General features: G+C 42.0%; 1 protein-coding gene across 1 annotated transcript in view; it reads right to left on the bottom strand.

The window, feature by feature from the left end:
• LOC136429507 (polycystin-1-like protein 2) overlaps nucleotides 1-14588 on the bottom strand; it is a 28265-nt gene that overhangs the window by 12530 nt on the left and 1147 nt on the right. Inside the window, exons 3-21 of the mRNA XM_066419339.1 lie at nucleotides 14330-14525; nucleotides 13528-13741; nucleotides 12912-13077; nucleotides 12366-12454; nucleotides 11775-11897; nucleotides 11137-11328; nucleotides 10698-10823; nucleotides 10057-10165; nucleotides 9297-9391; nucleotides 8338-8589; nucleotides 7645-7860; nucleotides 6796-7060; nucleotides 5923-6116; nucleotides 5065-5301; nucleotides 4126-4224; nucleotides 3270-3448; nucleotides 2857-2922; nucleotides 2281-2442; nucleotides 1283-1442 (exon numbers count right to left, since the gene is read on the bottom strand). Of these exons, the coding sequence (XP_066275436.1) occupies nucleotides 1283-1442; nucleotides 2281-2442; nucleotides 2857-2922; nucleotides 3270-3448; nucleotides 4126-4224; nucleotides 5065-5301; nucleotides 5923-6116; nucleotides 6796-7060; nucleotides 7645-7860; nucleotides 8338-8589; nucleotides 9297-9391; nucleotides 10057-10165; nucleotides 10698-10823; nucleotides 11137-11328; nucleotides 11775-11897; nucleotides 12366-12454; nucleotides 12912-13077; nucleotides 13528-13741; nucleotides 14330-14525 (3140 nt within the window). The remainder of the gene's footprint in view (nucleotides 1-1282; nucleotides 1443-2280; nucleotides 2443-2856; nucleotides 2923-3269; nucleotides 3449-4125; nucleotides 4225-5064; nucleotides 5302-5922; nucleotides 6117-6795; nucleotides 7061-7644; nucleotides 7861-8337; nucleotides 8590-9296; nucleotides 9392-10056; nucleotides 10166-10697; nucleotides 10824-11136; nucleotides 11329-11774; nucleotides 11898-12365; nucleotides 12455-12911; nucleotides 13078-13527; nucleotides 13742-14329; nucleotides 14526-14588) is intronic.

Genomic DNA, 14588 nt, shown 5'->3' with positions numbered 1-14588 from the left:
TTGCTCCATTTGTTATCCCTTATTCCGTTATGATCTATGCGAATTTCTGAAGTCTGAATCTGGAAGACTGCTTCCCACAGTATCAAACTGAAGTATAAAAATAAACATTTAAGATATGCGGGAATATGAATAAAGTTTCAGATAGAGGTAATCTCAGTGAAGACAGTTGTTCATGACAATCCCACCGCTGCCACCAGTGTTGAAATACGCGCTCTCTTCATGGTTGCCTTCTCAACTGAGGTCTGGCCTTTATTCGCTAATAATCGTAAACAAATGTGAGGTCGTGTGGTGTAACGGCAGGGTGTTCGACTCAGAACCAAAAAGTCCCGAGTTCGAATCCCCCTGACGCCACTGATGTTGTGCCCTTGGGAAAGGCACTTTACGCGATTTTCCTCACTTCGCCCAGGTGTATAGAAATAAAAAAAAAATGGGTATGTTGTTATCTGTAAGTGGCACTTTGAAAACTTGAGTGCAGTGCCACGTCGTACTTGTCTGTCAAAAACCGAAGTATAAAAAAAAAAGTGAGCTAGTTATGACTATCTGGTTCCAATAGAACTGTAAATAGCAGTTACTCTATTAACTTCTATTTGGAGTATTTTAATCCCTGGATGTCTAACCTTCATCGACTTTCCAATAGAACATTTGCTTTACTAGCTCTAGCCCTACGATAAACAAAGTAGTGTACATAGGTTTAGCCTGGATGCCCGACCCCCCAAACTCTAAAAATTTTATCGTATGGTGGTCTGGTCAGACAGCTGGGGAGATTTTCTCGAGCCAGCTCAAATGCTGAGCGAGGATCCCACCAATAGAGCAGCAGCAGAATCAGCAGGGAGTCATTTAAACCCCTGCAATGATTGGTCAAAGACTTCCAGCTGTATTTTTGAATCCACTAACAGATAGTATGTAACTGTAGATAAGGCCTGTAATGTCTTGTTTGGTTGGTTGAAGAACTGCCACCACTAGATTTCAGTTTAACAAGCAGGTCAGCCAGAGGTACACTACTCAATGCACTTTTAAGTTCTGCGGTTGTTTTCGAAAATTGACTGGTTAATGATTAACTGTTGAGCTGTGTCTTGTCCATGATTCGCTATTCGCTGGCCAATTGTGGTGCCATGTAGCCGGCTACCTGTGGTGTTAGTGGCCATCAATCACAGCTTCTCCTCCCACGGCAGCAGTCTGCCGACAAGATTTTCCCAGCCATCTGACCAGACCACCACACGATAGATATTTCAGAGTCTGGGGGGTCTGGCATCCAGGCTAACATAGGTGCGTAAATGCGTACCTCGCCCCAGGAGATGGGGAACTGTACTTCGAACCCCAGGATGTAGACTGGAGGTGGCTTCTGGAAACTTTCACCCCCACCGAAGAACATAATATTTGTGAGCATGGTGCACATCAGCAGAGACAGGCAGCAGGAGACGCGCTGCACTCGAGTAAATGGACTGGGATGTAACAGAAAAGAAGATCGTGATTACCTTCGCCCGGAATGTATGCATTCGCGGTAAGGTTATGTTATCGGTTACGCCAGCTGTAAAGTGGGTCCGTATGTATGTCGAGATCATAAGTCGAGAGAACTTTGACGGATCTTGCTGATTTTTGGTAGGTAAGTGGCGGTTGTAGAAACAAAGGTCAAGTTCGAAAATGGTTAACCTGGCGTTTTCTTAAGTGCTCCAGTGGACTTTTTTTGTTAGTGTGTTTGTATGTAGACAACATAACTCGACGTATTGATGATGGATCTGCATGATTTTTGGTGGGTACGTAGAGATTGTGAAAACGAAGATCAAGTTCAAAAATGGGTCACCTGGCATTTTCCTGCGGTACTGCAGTGGGCTGTTTATGTATGCGTATTTGTTTGTTGACAAGATAACTCGTTATACATTCATTTTGTATTCTGGGTAGAAAAAGAGGGTGTGTCAAAATTGATCTTATCGCAGACTCTTATGTATTAAATCAATAATGAGACGTGGTTTTAATGAATGTCAATATGTTTTAATGGTGTATATCAAAGATTTTAGCTAATTTGTAAACTTACTTGATAATGGATAAGTTGCTTAGCCGGTATAATTATCAATTTTTGAGAACATTCAATTCGAACGTAGTGTGTCTGCAAGTTTGGTCAATAAAGATTGAATTAAAACGGATTGAATTCATTGATGCAAACTGCTATCGTGGTATCCCAATGCCATTGTTGTACTAAATGATATGTACAATGTTCATAGCTATAAGTAATTATTATAACTTGGATGTATGTAAACCCTTGTTCGGCACTGACGTACTCACCTTGTTGCTGGCCGGCCAATTACAGAAAACCACAAGTGGTCATCTCGGAAGTCCTTTGACGTCTTGGTGGAGAAGAGACGCCCGAAGCGGATCAAATCATCGTAAGTAGCCTCGTGCAGAACTCTATCTACTTTCCCGTCTCCCTCCTCCACAGCCAGCCAGCTGTGTTATCGTTCCGTCATGAAATTTAAAAAAGACATCGCCGATGAGATCAATGAAGCCAATATGCTTGGCATGAAAGTTAATCTGCGGCGGTTAATGACAGTATGAAAAGGCTAAACTATACATAACCAACAAACATTGGGGTAAGTCCCAATCAATTCTGTGTTATTTATGCAAAATTTAGCTAAATGTAACCGAATTAGCCAAATTTGTTTTTATAAAATGTAAATAACAGACAAACAGAAAGTATACAAGAAATAAGCATATGTATATTTCTGTTGATCTTTTATATATCACCTGCATTGATGCAAGATACGAAGCAAAATCATCGTACAAAAGAAAGACAATAATATAAATATCGTGAAATCCAGTACAAATATAGGCCATAAACATAGACATTATGCAGTAACAAACCTTTTGCACAGGAAGGTGTGTTTAGCATCCTCCTGGAGGTCAGTAACGATGACTTGGTCGAGGTACCTAAGTCACAACACAAGGATAGGAGACTGACTAAAACATGGAATTCAAAAATTGGAGGTACTTTTACATTGTAAATGTGTATCCTAAGGTTTAAGGTAAGGTTACATTGTATTAGAATAATTTGAATCAGACATATAGTTGCCATTCACTTTAGAATTGTATTTGTATTTATTAGCAATGAGACAAGTCATTACACTGGGTCAGCCTAGGCAGCTCTCGCTGGTAACGGCTGACCCACTTTGAAATTACTAGATACTTGCCTTCCTCGTCGGGATATCAAATATCAATCCATAGAACAAAAAAAACTAAGTCTGAAAGCCCGTGTAGTTTGGAAAGAAACGCCATACCATGACGGGTAGGGGCCGATGTTATTGTGCCAAATATGGATGGCGTATATCGGACCCAGAGGCACGGGTGACGTCACCACAAATGTATCCACGGCGCCCTGCTTGAACCGGATGCGTGCTTTGTCTTCCAACACATGTGGACCAGACTGACCCTTCTCTCCTTTCAGCGCGAGGAACACCTGTGGATGTAGATCAATGAAGAACAAGACATGATATGATGTGGATATGTTGTCGTTGTCTGTATAAGGAAAATTTTCGCAACTGTTTGTCACTTGATTGCTCATGCAATGATGCTGATGATGAAGATGAATGGTGTATTTCGTCAATACATCGTAGCAACAGCGAGGTTTAATTATGTATCATTTACAGGCATCACCTAAAACGTCATAAAAGTCTTGATCTTGATTGGGTACTGGGCAACCACCCTTAGTTGGAGTAAAGTGCCCAGAGGCTACCAACTTCAACTTGCAGAATAGTCTGTAGCCTAAGGTAAGGGTTCTAAGGTTTGGACCATCGCACACCGGGGCATGCCCCTACTTTTTTTCGAAAGATGTGTGGTGCGCGGGGTGTGGCTCTCCCCAAACACGGGACCTCCATTTAACTTCCTATCCAAGGGACGTCCCTAACCCTAGATGAGTTAGGTACTCATTTACACCTGAGTGAAGTGAGGAAAGTCGTTTCAAGTGCCTTTCCCAAGGGCACAACGTCGGGGCGCAAGTTCGGACATGTCTCTGGGCACAACCCGGGATCCTGGGCTCCATTGTTTGACAGACGCGCGCTCTACCACTTGTGCCACACGACCCTACATGTCTAGATGATAAGATTACGTAATAAAGGCTGAATGGTCATGCTTTACCTCTGCGCTGGTCCCAGCGTTGGCCCGAGTTCCCGTGTACACCATGACTTCAAACGTCTGACTGCCTCTGCTTGATCCTTCCAACACTGTAGCACCCACCTACGATTGAAAAAAAAACATTACTTGCTAGAACACAAAATGTCTCAGAAGCCAAGCTATGATCTGCACAAATATATCATCCGTGAGAGGAGGCTACGTTTCGCTGGACATTCCTGGAGGAGTGAGGGAGAGATCGTCAGGGACGTCCTCCTGTGGGCACCAAAACATGGACATGCAAGTGTAGGCAGACCTCACACGACATACATGTACATACAGCAGCTCTGTGAGGATGCAGAATGCACACCAGAAGATCTTCCAACAGCAATGGAGGACAGAGAGGACTAGAGGAGAAGGGTTATGGCCATCCGTGATATTCTCACGCCAAGATGAGATGATGAAAATGTTACCATTGTAAAATATCTCCATTGAGTCAGTCATCCTAAGATTTGAGAATAAAATCTACCATCGAAACGATGTCGATGTACATCACATACCATCACTACTGCAATAAAACAACTGTCCGAAAACAATATCATTATCTGTGATTTCCCCGACGTGTTTATAAACTGTTGCGGATTCATTACAGCCTGTCCATTAATTAAGGGTTAATGACCTGCCTATTCCTCTGTGTATATGGTGTCATAACGCCTGGTAATGTGCTATAACCACCGAATAAAACCACAGAGTGAGCGAAGCTTTATTGGGAAGATTATTGGGAACATATTTGGGAACAAATAAACATTATACGAATATTAACAAAAAGATAACCTCTCCCTCTACATAATGGAACGGTCGAACGGGTGTGTTATGGCTTCATAATACATGGACAATGGAAGCTTCTGGTCGACGCCATCTGGCTATGTGATAATTAATTTTATCAACGTACGAATACCCTGTTACCTTCAATCCGTCCTTTTTGTCTTCACATCTTGCCCATACAACAATCAATAGATAAAGTCCAAAAAGGACTCCAATGGTGATGACAATCGACGGGTTCTCCATAATGTTCGTGAAACCTTGCAGCGCCGACAGGATGTTCAGGGAGTTCGGTGCGACGAAGAACTGGAAGTCTGTACCGAAGGCGGTCAGGTGGTTGCACAAGCAGTGAGTCAATGAAGTGGTCGTCAATGGACCAACCTAGAGAAATAGGTACATAAAAGTTACATCAAATCGAAACTTTGTATTGATACGTCAGATAAAACTGCCACTTTTGGCGAGATAGTTTATCATCGCCGCTTCTAGCTGTAAGATGTGAGTTTATGTCCGTTTAATTGCCTTCGTCAAGAAGGTTATATCTTAATGCGCGTCCGTGTGTCTCTTGGATTGTTGTCGTATTTGGTATGTTAGTAGGTATGTGGGAAATCTCAAGTGATTAGATTTTGGGCGAAGTACTTTGAATAATTAACGAGAAAAGTTTAAAAATTTGTTATATTGCATCATCAGCTGAGATGTGTTGGCGGTAGTAGGAAAGGGATGATTGAGCCTAATTATTGCCTTCACCAACAAAGTATTTTCAGTAGCGCTTGTAGCAAAATGCTACACTAGCCTTCTTTGCTAAGATAACTTCTCATACGTTGCGCAACTTCTGTGTGGAGAAGATGATCAATTGATGTAGTTTATGCAAATTATGACCTTTTCTGTATAATCAGTGATAAACATCCTATTATTGTCGAAGGTAGGAGGTTGTGAAACTCTAGTTTCCAATAATTGTCTGTTTATTTACTATTGGATTGTTGATGTCCAGAACTACATGCATACCTCACATCCATCCGAGTTCCACAGCTGTTGATCGTTGTCAAAGAAGAGGCAGGTAGACGTGAAGATCTTGATGGTGTAGTTCAGGGTGAAATTCTCCCCGCCATAACCCAGTTCCAAAGCTTTTGATAAGTCACCCCACCTTACTGTGTCATCGCTCGCATTGGTGTCGTTTATGAAAGGTACGTGGTCCACCCCTGAAAATTGTAAACGTTCCAGATTACAAAGACAAATTCTGGCTTCGTTACTTGGATACCTCCAGAATGACGGTGGCTGCTATGAATTACATGGAAGGGTGGTGGTTACATAATATGTGTTGACAGCATCCATTAATTCCTCTAACTTTCAACATTTGGCTAACTTACAAAAATCAATCTTACTGCTAAAATCAACCAACCCACGTACGATACAAAACGTGGGTCTCTTCATTTTCCACTGCCTTCAAAAAAGAAGTCAAACCCAACCATCGTCAACCTTACTTAACATAGAACTTTCATTGTAGACTAGATAACTGTATCGATTCCCATGTATTTCCTTGTACTTGTTTGTCTGCAATTAGGCATAAACTCGCAATAAAGTTATTATTATTAAGTAAACGACATAGGAACCCAACAGAATTTGGCAAGGCACAAAGCCATGGACATATAGCCTAGGCTCACGTGCAGGCAGGTCGGCTAACAGACATTCAAAATCGCTACAATTAGCCAAGGGGCTAGGTGACATGTAGCCAAGGGGCTAGGTGGAGCCTTACAAATATCAGCTGATATTTTCAGTGCTACCATTGTTTATGCCTCCTAGATACGTACGTGTCAGGCAAATTATACTAAAAATTTGAATGTGTGCACATTTGAAATGATTTGTTGAAGCGTTGCTTACCAAGAAACAGTTGTTCCGATCCTGTGAGTCCCAAGTCACCGGCGGACAAAAGCCATTGGAAAGGATCAGGCCGAAGGTAAGAGTCTCCTAACGGGTTAGAGTAGAGTGAATCGACGGCCGATGGCAGGGACGTCGCCTTGTTAAAGACCCGTCGAGAGGGGGCGCTGTTGATGCCGAGAAACAAACGGACGGGTATTCCTTCGATGTCGGGCGTGACGGTGACGTGGATAGAGCTGGTGTCTTCAGTAATGTTGATGTTATGCACCTAACACACATTTCGGTAGTCAATACACACAACACTGCAAGCCTTTAACATTCAATTAAAGTTAAGTACATCCGCGTACTCATCTCATTGATTTTCGCCCGATTTCGAAAGCAATGGTACATGGTAAACATTTCGTTCCATTTCGCTCCATTTCGTTCCATTTTGCACTTTCTAGGGACCCTAAAATAGGAAATATGTCGAGTGGGAGCCTTGGGTGTAATTGTAAAATTAACACCAGCGAGGTAACCATGAGTTTTCTTCTAGCTCAGTAGTTACAGAAAGGACACCGGTGTGGCAACCCTGAGAGCAGCTGGCAAGTGATGCTAGTCTACAACGATAGTTTCACATTCTTCACCTATCCGATACAAGACTTGTTGCCTGCGATGCCATATTTTATTTCTAGCTTTGATGCTTATTAAAACATTTATGGTCGCTACTTTTAAAATCTAGGCAATTATTTTTGGCCCATGTTGTTTAATTCCATGCTCTTCATTCTATCCATCTATGGGGAATGTAATCCATAGTAGCTGTGGCCTTATGTCATTTCTAGGAAAAAGCTTGGAGCACTACAAGACTTTGCTCACCGACATGACGTCCTGGCCAGTCGGTGTAGTCTCCCCACGTTCTGTCTGCACCACCACAGCACCTGGTTTCTGCGGCATCATGATGTCTATGGGCACCTGCAGGTTACGGACCTTAACAGGACCGGAATCACTTCGGAACTTCAGCGACGCCACAGGAGACTTGATCTTGTACGAGTTGTTGGCGTAGAAATACGGATTCAAGGATGTTTCGTAGTTCTATGGTGAAGAGAAATGTCAATGGCAGGTATTGAAGTCTTTCATAAAGTCTTTATTATATCATACTAATCCATTGGTTAGATACAAACGTTGCGCATTTTTATCAATGATCCTAGACAGCATCGGATTAGTGTTAAAACAACGGATGAAAGTGATCTATTATTAATCTCCAAGCAGATCTACACCGTGCCAAAAATCGTATATGTTGGCCAGAGAAGCTCCAGTCAGCTCTGGTGCGGACTGGAGCTTCTCTGGCTGACTGGAGCTTCTCTGGATAGCATATACGATTTTTGGCACCGCGTAGATCTGCTTGGAGATTAATCTACTATCGCATGCAATGACCTTCCCCTTCGCCCGCTCACATGTATCTATCACTAAGTATACATGAATCAGATATGATACTGATTGGGCGTCAAGTGACATTCGGTGAGTAACTATGTTGCTTTGCCAACAATAACGAGGACATAAAAGGGTTACCTCTATGGCAATGGATTCTCCACAGGACTGCCCAAAGAGCGTGGAGAATTCCGGAGTCCGGAACCACGTGTCACTCTCTCCTGTCGGCCGCACTATCTGTGGTCCCGTGTCGCGACAGCTCTGCCTCTGCAGGGCGATCTTGAAGGGGCCCTGGCTGATCACAGTCGGCTTGGCGTTCGGTCGTTTCCGGCTGACCACCAGCTCACTTAGAGCTTCAATAACGCCGATGATGCCCTCCGTTGCCTTCTTGGCCTTAATCATAGTAAAAAAAAAAAAGAAGTATATTATAAGCTAATAAACTAAATCAGATCTGTGGAGGCACAGTAACGTTCCATTAGAGTCAAAGCTTCTTCCATCACCCGATACATATCCAATTCTCGATAGTAACGGTGTTATAGGGGAAGCAATAAGCGCAATGTTATGGTGCAGAAGGACGTCCTTTCATCCTCTGAAGGAACTATATTCACCATATAGCTATGGGGAGCGCATTTATTGGCTCCCTCTGCGCATAGGCTGATGGGAAGGCCTTTGGTAAGCACTTCAAAATGGCGGCTATTGCAGACTACTACTGCTTGTTGTGCACACGCATTCGTTTCGAAATTGTTAAAGATGCTGTACTTTTTGGAGGTCTACGATCTAGGAATTTACCGAAGTACTTACTGCCTGCCATGCCAACCTTATGATGGTCCTGGCAAGCTATCGAGAATTGGATATGTATCGGGTGGTTCCATCCCAAAGAACGTCAGACTCAGTGAAGTTCAGACTGAACTAACATACGCAGTGCGCTTGTTGTAAGTTATTCCCATGATGAACTCATGAATGGCAAATCTAAACGGCCACAGTCATTCCATTATTTCCTTACTATTCATAGAAGGATCGTTATGCAAGCAAATAAAAGACAGGCTGTACCCCCATGCTATCTAAGAATTTTATCATCTTGTTTTGAAAGCCGCACTTACCCTCTCAAGGTTGTTGCTGTCAGTAGCGTTCTCCTCCGCTAAGTTTACGTCCCGGCCTGATGCTTTCGACGAACCAGCCAATACGTTAACTACAGCTGGACAAGTAAAAGAACGAAACGTTAAGTGTTAGACGAAAGATGCTAAATGGTCTATATCAATGGTCTATATCAAACTGACAAATCTGGATGTACTTATATGTGCACCATACGTTACCTGTATATTAGTAAGGATTTGTAAATAATTTTACTTTTAATTGGTTACATTTCTAACTGTACCAGGTATATCTGTGAAGTACAAGATACTGGCTGTTGCCATACGAATGATGTTTCAAGCTATATGAAATAAGCTTTAACTTTTCTTTCTGGTATTTTATCATAAGCATTGAGACAATGTTAGATGTTAGAGCACAGACTTGATTCATTGTAAATAAAATGTGCTGTAAACTTGTAAGACAATGTGAAGATAATTTTCTATTAGAAAAGCGAAGATTGTACTTCAGTTACTAAGGCACAGGTTGTACATAAAACATGGCCACGTACATAATGACAGCCTTTTTAGGTAAGGTCATACGTATGTATATTTGAGATAATGAATTGTGATTTAGGCTAATTATTATGTGTACATATTATGCTTGTATACGCAAATTGATATGTTGTAACCTAGTGTTTTTGTGATTAAAATTTCAGACGATTGATTGTAATTTGAGACGATTGACTTAATAAACTTATGACAAAAAAAAAGACAAAAAAATATACGTTACCTGCCATCATGACCGAAGAAGTCCTTTCTACTTGAGTTATTTCCAACTCCCTTGGAGTCAAGCTTTTCAGAAATTCCCCCATGTTCTGTAAAGACCTTGCCGTTGCAACCTAAAAATTGAGAAAGAGCAAATGATGCTTTGATTTCCACCACGAGAACGTCGTAACATGTGTTTCTACTCAGGAAATGGCCCTCTCTATGTGTCCTTCTCGCTGTACTATGTACGCTAAGTCAGGCTAGATTGATTATTGTAATTTCTGTAAACTCTTAAATCACATTGAACTCAAATGAGTCTATACCGCCCGGATACGAACAATAAAGTAACCGAACAGAGCATAATTTCGTTTGCATATTATACAATAAGTAGAGGGGAGAGTTGGCATGAAGGGATCTCCCTTTAACATAGAATATGGTCACTTCCTATGGAGTATGAACCGACTCTTGTACAGTCTTATGACACTGACATCGGGAGGTACCAATATCTGCCTGTCCCGTGATACGATTTTTTTGTACATGGCGACTGTTGCGTATCTAGTATCTGCCATCTTGCACACATATAATGGGATGCTTGTCGCCTTTAGAAAGGATTAACCCAATGAGACAAAGATACAGATATTCTACAATATGACATGTCTCTATCACCAGTGCATCTGCTGACACCTCGTCCCCTCTGATTGTGGCCGAGCCCAGCGCGCTCGCTACAAGGTTCACAGACGACACACTGGTAGGTTTGATGGTCGTCAATGCAGTAACCACAGCCTCTCTGGCCTGTTTGGGATGGGAACGGTTTGAACAAGTAATATAGATACATTATGCAAAAGCTTACCAGTAAAATCATTTGATGATGAATGGTTTCATTATTCAACATTAATAGACAATAATAGACAGCCTCGCAGGTAACTGTTTTGTTACCTGAATTGCGCTATTTGAGTTTACATACAGTGTTATAAAATCGCAATTATTGTTGAGTGATTCATTATATACAGATCGTTTACATATTAAAGTCATTCTTTTTAAAAATATCATTATATATCGAGCATATAATACAAGAAAGGCCTATGATTTTCATAGCTATTCATACCTGCGTTACTGCTTTCATTGCCTCGGCCGAAGCGTTAGCACGGACTGAGTTCAGGACAGAGGTGACACTGTTGGACATCTGCACCAATGACTTGGCGTCTCCTTCCCTCACCAGCTTGGTTAGAGGACTGTTCTCTCCAACCACAAGCTGAGAGGCTACGGCTGTGGACTGCTCTGCTGGAAGGGCCAGGACCTAAAACATACCATATAACATTCGTTTTTTTTTGTGTTTACATTGCAGTAAATTGAAGGTTTCATTGTCACCTCCGTGAAAAATGGATGTATTGGTTTATATGTTTCTGTGTGCGTTCGTGCGTCTATATGTGTGCGTGCGTCTGTGTCTGCCTGTCAATCTATGTGTTTGTGGTTATCGTATCTTAATAACTTCTGAATGAATTGTGATGATATATTCTTTGTGGGTGGGTCTTTGGAAGGCGAAGATCAATGTCAATTTTGGGCCTCCTGGTGGGTTTTCTTGGTACTGCAGCAAAGCGGTGTGGTGTATTTTGTGTTTGACATGCTCTGGTTTTCATTTCTTCCGTCTGTTCTGCGGAAAGAAGTACACGTGTACGTTATTTGTGCCGTAAGTCAGACCTAAATCGAGGGTTTGGTATGTCTTAGTTGTATGATGTATCCCACCTGGACAGAGGTCTCGCCAAGTGATGTTGCGCCGAAGGAGTCTGACACCTCTACGCGGATTCTGACGACGTAGTCGTGGGACTCTTGGCCCACTGGAAAGAGCTGCGGTGGCGTTGTTGGTTCCTTCAAAGAAAAGAAATTAAATCTCCTTAATTCTCAAGCGTATGTAGCGTTAGATCTCAAGCGTTGTAATGGCTACAATCAGTGTTTCTTCCCCTGCAGCTACCCATCACAATAGCCTCTACCAGACCCTGTCCTATCGCTGGAAAAATAGTAGAAATCGGCCGAGGTAGTCCGCTATACAGGGTAGTCCGCTATACAGCAAAGCTCCATTATCGATAGCGATTAATGGACATCAACCGACATACCGACTGCGCACAGGCCCCGTCCATCGATAATGTAGCTTCACTGTATAGCGGACTACCCTGTATAGCGGACTATCTTGGCCGATTTCTATTATTTTCCCAGCGATAAGACGGGGCCTGGCTGAGGCTACATCACAATACATCGGTAGAAATGACGCTCTCTACAATGGAAAACATTATTTGAATATATCCAGGAAATCACAGAACTAAAGCGGTTAGTCCATACCGTGCCTATGTACAGCGGTGAGAATGTAGAGGCAGAGCCCGTGTTGAAGAGAAAGGTGTAAGTCAGAGGCTCGTCGGTGTCTGAAAATCCTATAAAATAAATGTATACAAAGGACATCTTGCAATTCGAATGACATGGTCCTCGATATAAACATCTCGTTTGAAAAATTCGAGCTTGCAACAAAACTATTGACTGATCTCGTCGATGAAGGTTAGTTACTCATTGACAAGCAACTGTATAAAATTTTGAAACAATCAGCTGTTTCAGACAGCATCCGCTACCTTTCGTCAGTGCCTAAGGAAAGATCGGGCAGAACTAAGTTTTATACCAAAACTCTGAATAGATTATGTTAATGAAGTGAAGACAATTTCAGATGGTTCAATTAACTATTCTATTGAACCATCTGAAGTTGTCTTCACTTCATAAACATCAAATTCCGCAACAATACGGATCAACCTTCGATAATCTATACATTGGTACCCAGATTCCAACAAAAGTGGGGGATGGGAATAACACACAGCACGAAATCGACATGTGATGACATACCCGTGCAAGTGACGATGAACTCTGTAACCATGGCCGTGCCGTTTTCTGGACTGACCGTGCAGCTTCCCACGACAGGCGGCTCGTTCGGGACAAAGCTGTACTCAGCGAATCCCTGACGGCCGTCATCGACTGTCATTTCTACTCTGAACACGTAGTCCCCCAGGGCCTTATAAAAACATGGCATAAATGATTGTTATGTCCCTTTTTGTAAATGTGCAATAAGTTTTTAGTATTGTGCTGGCTTATAAGAATAACAAACACCCAAAACCGGAGTTTGAATAATCCTAAATATTTCCCAGCTAGGTAGCTAGAATATCCAAGTTGTCAAATGAGAGTCACTAACAATACCGTGAAGATGTATGAGGTACGTGAATATGTCAGTTACGAACTAGGTACTTCAAAGGATATTTGGAGTTTCTTTTTACACAACCAGTGACTTCTCACCTGTTGACATTTCGGTGTATGTCAGACACCTTCTTCAGAGCTTCTGTCTCGAGTACTGCTTCTTGCCGCTATAAGTAGCCGATGTAGATTCCTGGTTGTGTAAAAAGAACTCCAAATATCTTATGTTCTACCAACCTGATGAAATTATTTTGTAGGTACTTAAAAGTTTTACCGTGAAGACTTCTGGCTTGATGACAACATCCGGTAGGTTCCTTCCCGTGGTGCTCTCGCTGTCCCAGTCTAAATCAGACCTGCCGAACTCGTCCGGACCTTCCTGTAACGTCCAATTGTAACTGACCTGCTCGTTCTCCTCGCAGTTTGAACACTCTGACACCAGAACGAGCTTCTCCGACGGGTTGATTTTTCTGTTACAGTTGCTGAAGCATCTGTCAAAAGAAAAAAACAAAACGATGACCAGATATTGATGATACTGGTGGTCCTCGAAGTGCCTGTCAATTTTAGAGTGGAACACTTAAAGGCAACCAAAGCAATATTAGGGCCCGAAAATCGGATTTTGAAATTCAATTTATTTAGTAATTTCTATACATGATTAGTTCAAACAACACTATTACAATGTATAGCAACGTCCATCATGAGAAATACAACGTAGTAGTGATGTGAGAACTCACTGAAAATCGTCGCCAGGGTTTCGGCAGGCTCGCGAATTGAAACAAAGGGAATCATCGTACGGCACGTTTTTGCGTGGTTTTGAAATGCTCAAAGTATGAAGTTATTACGTAAATGTGCTAAATAGTGTTAGTTAATGTCAGTACCATAAAGATTTCAGCATTTTTCTTATGTCTATATTTTAGGCCCTAATATTGCATTGGTTGCCTTTAAGCAATAGTTACAAATTCAACATAGATGATGCCTATCTAAGTCCTTATTACTAACAATTCGACCCGTCTATAGCATAGTGTTCGTCGGTAATACATCGCATATACTTTCTTCATGAAAAGCTGAATAAAAGTTACCTGATGTATATAGATGGAGATCCAACATGGAAGAATTCCAGGATTTGTGATGTCGTTCCGGCAGATCTTCCTGGGAACCACACGCTGAGATGCACCGTCAACCAACCTACGCTTGTTTCTACGTTAACGTCTTCAGAAGGAATGACGTATGATTGGCCTGTTCCTCCATCGCTAAAAAGGTCGTCACATGATGTCTCTATGGTGTTGGAACAGGCAAGATATTACAAAACACTTGTTGCTATGCATTATTTTCATAGTT

This window comes from Branchiostoma lanceolatum, chromosome 3, assembly GCF_035083965.1.
Source record: "Branchiostoma lanceolatum isolate klBraLanc5 chromosome 3, klBraLanc5.hap2, whole genome shotgun sequence".
NCBI classification, from domain to species: Eukaryota; Metazoa; Chordata; class Leptocardii; order Amphioxiformes; family Branchiostomatidae; genus Branchiostoma; species Branchiostoma lanceolatum.
This window is presented reverse-complemented; position numbering and strand designations above follow the sequence as displayed.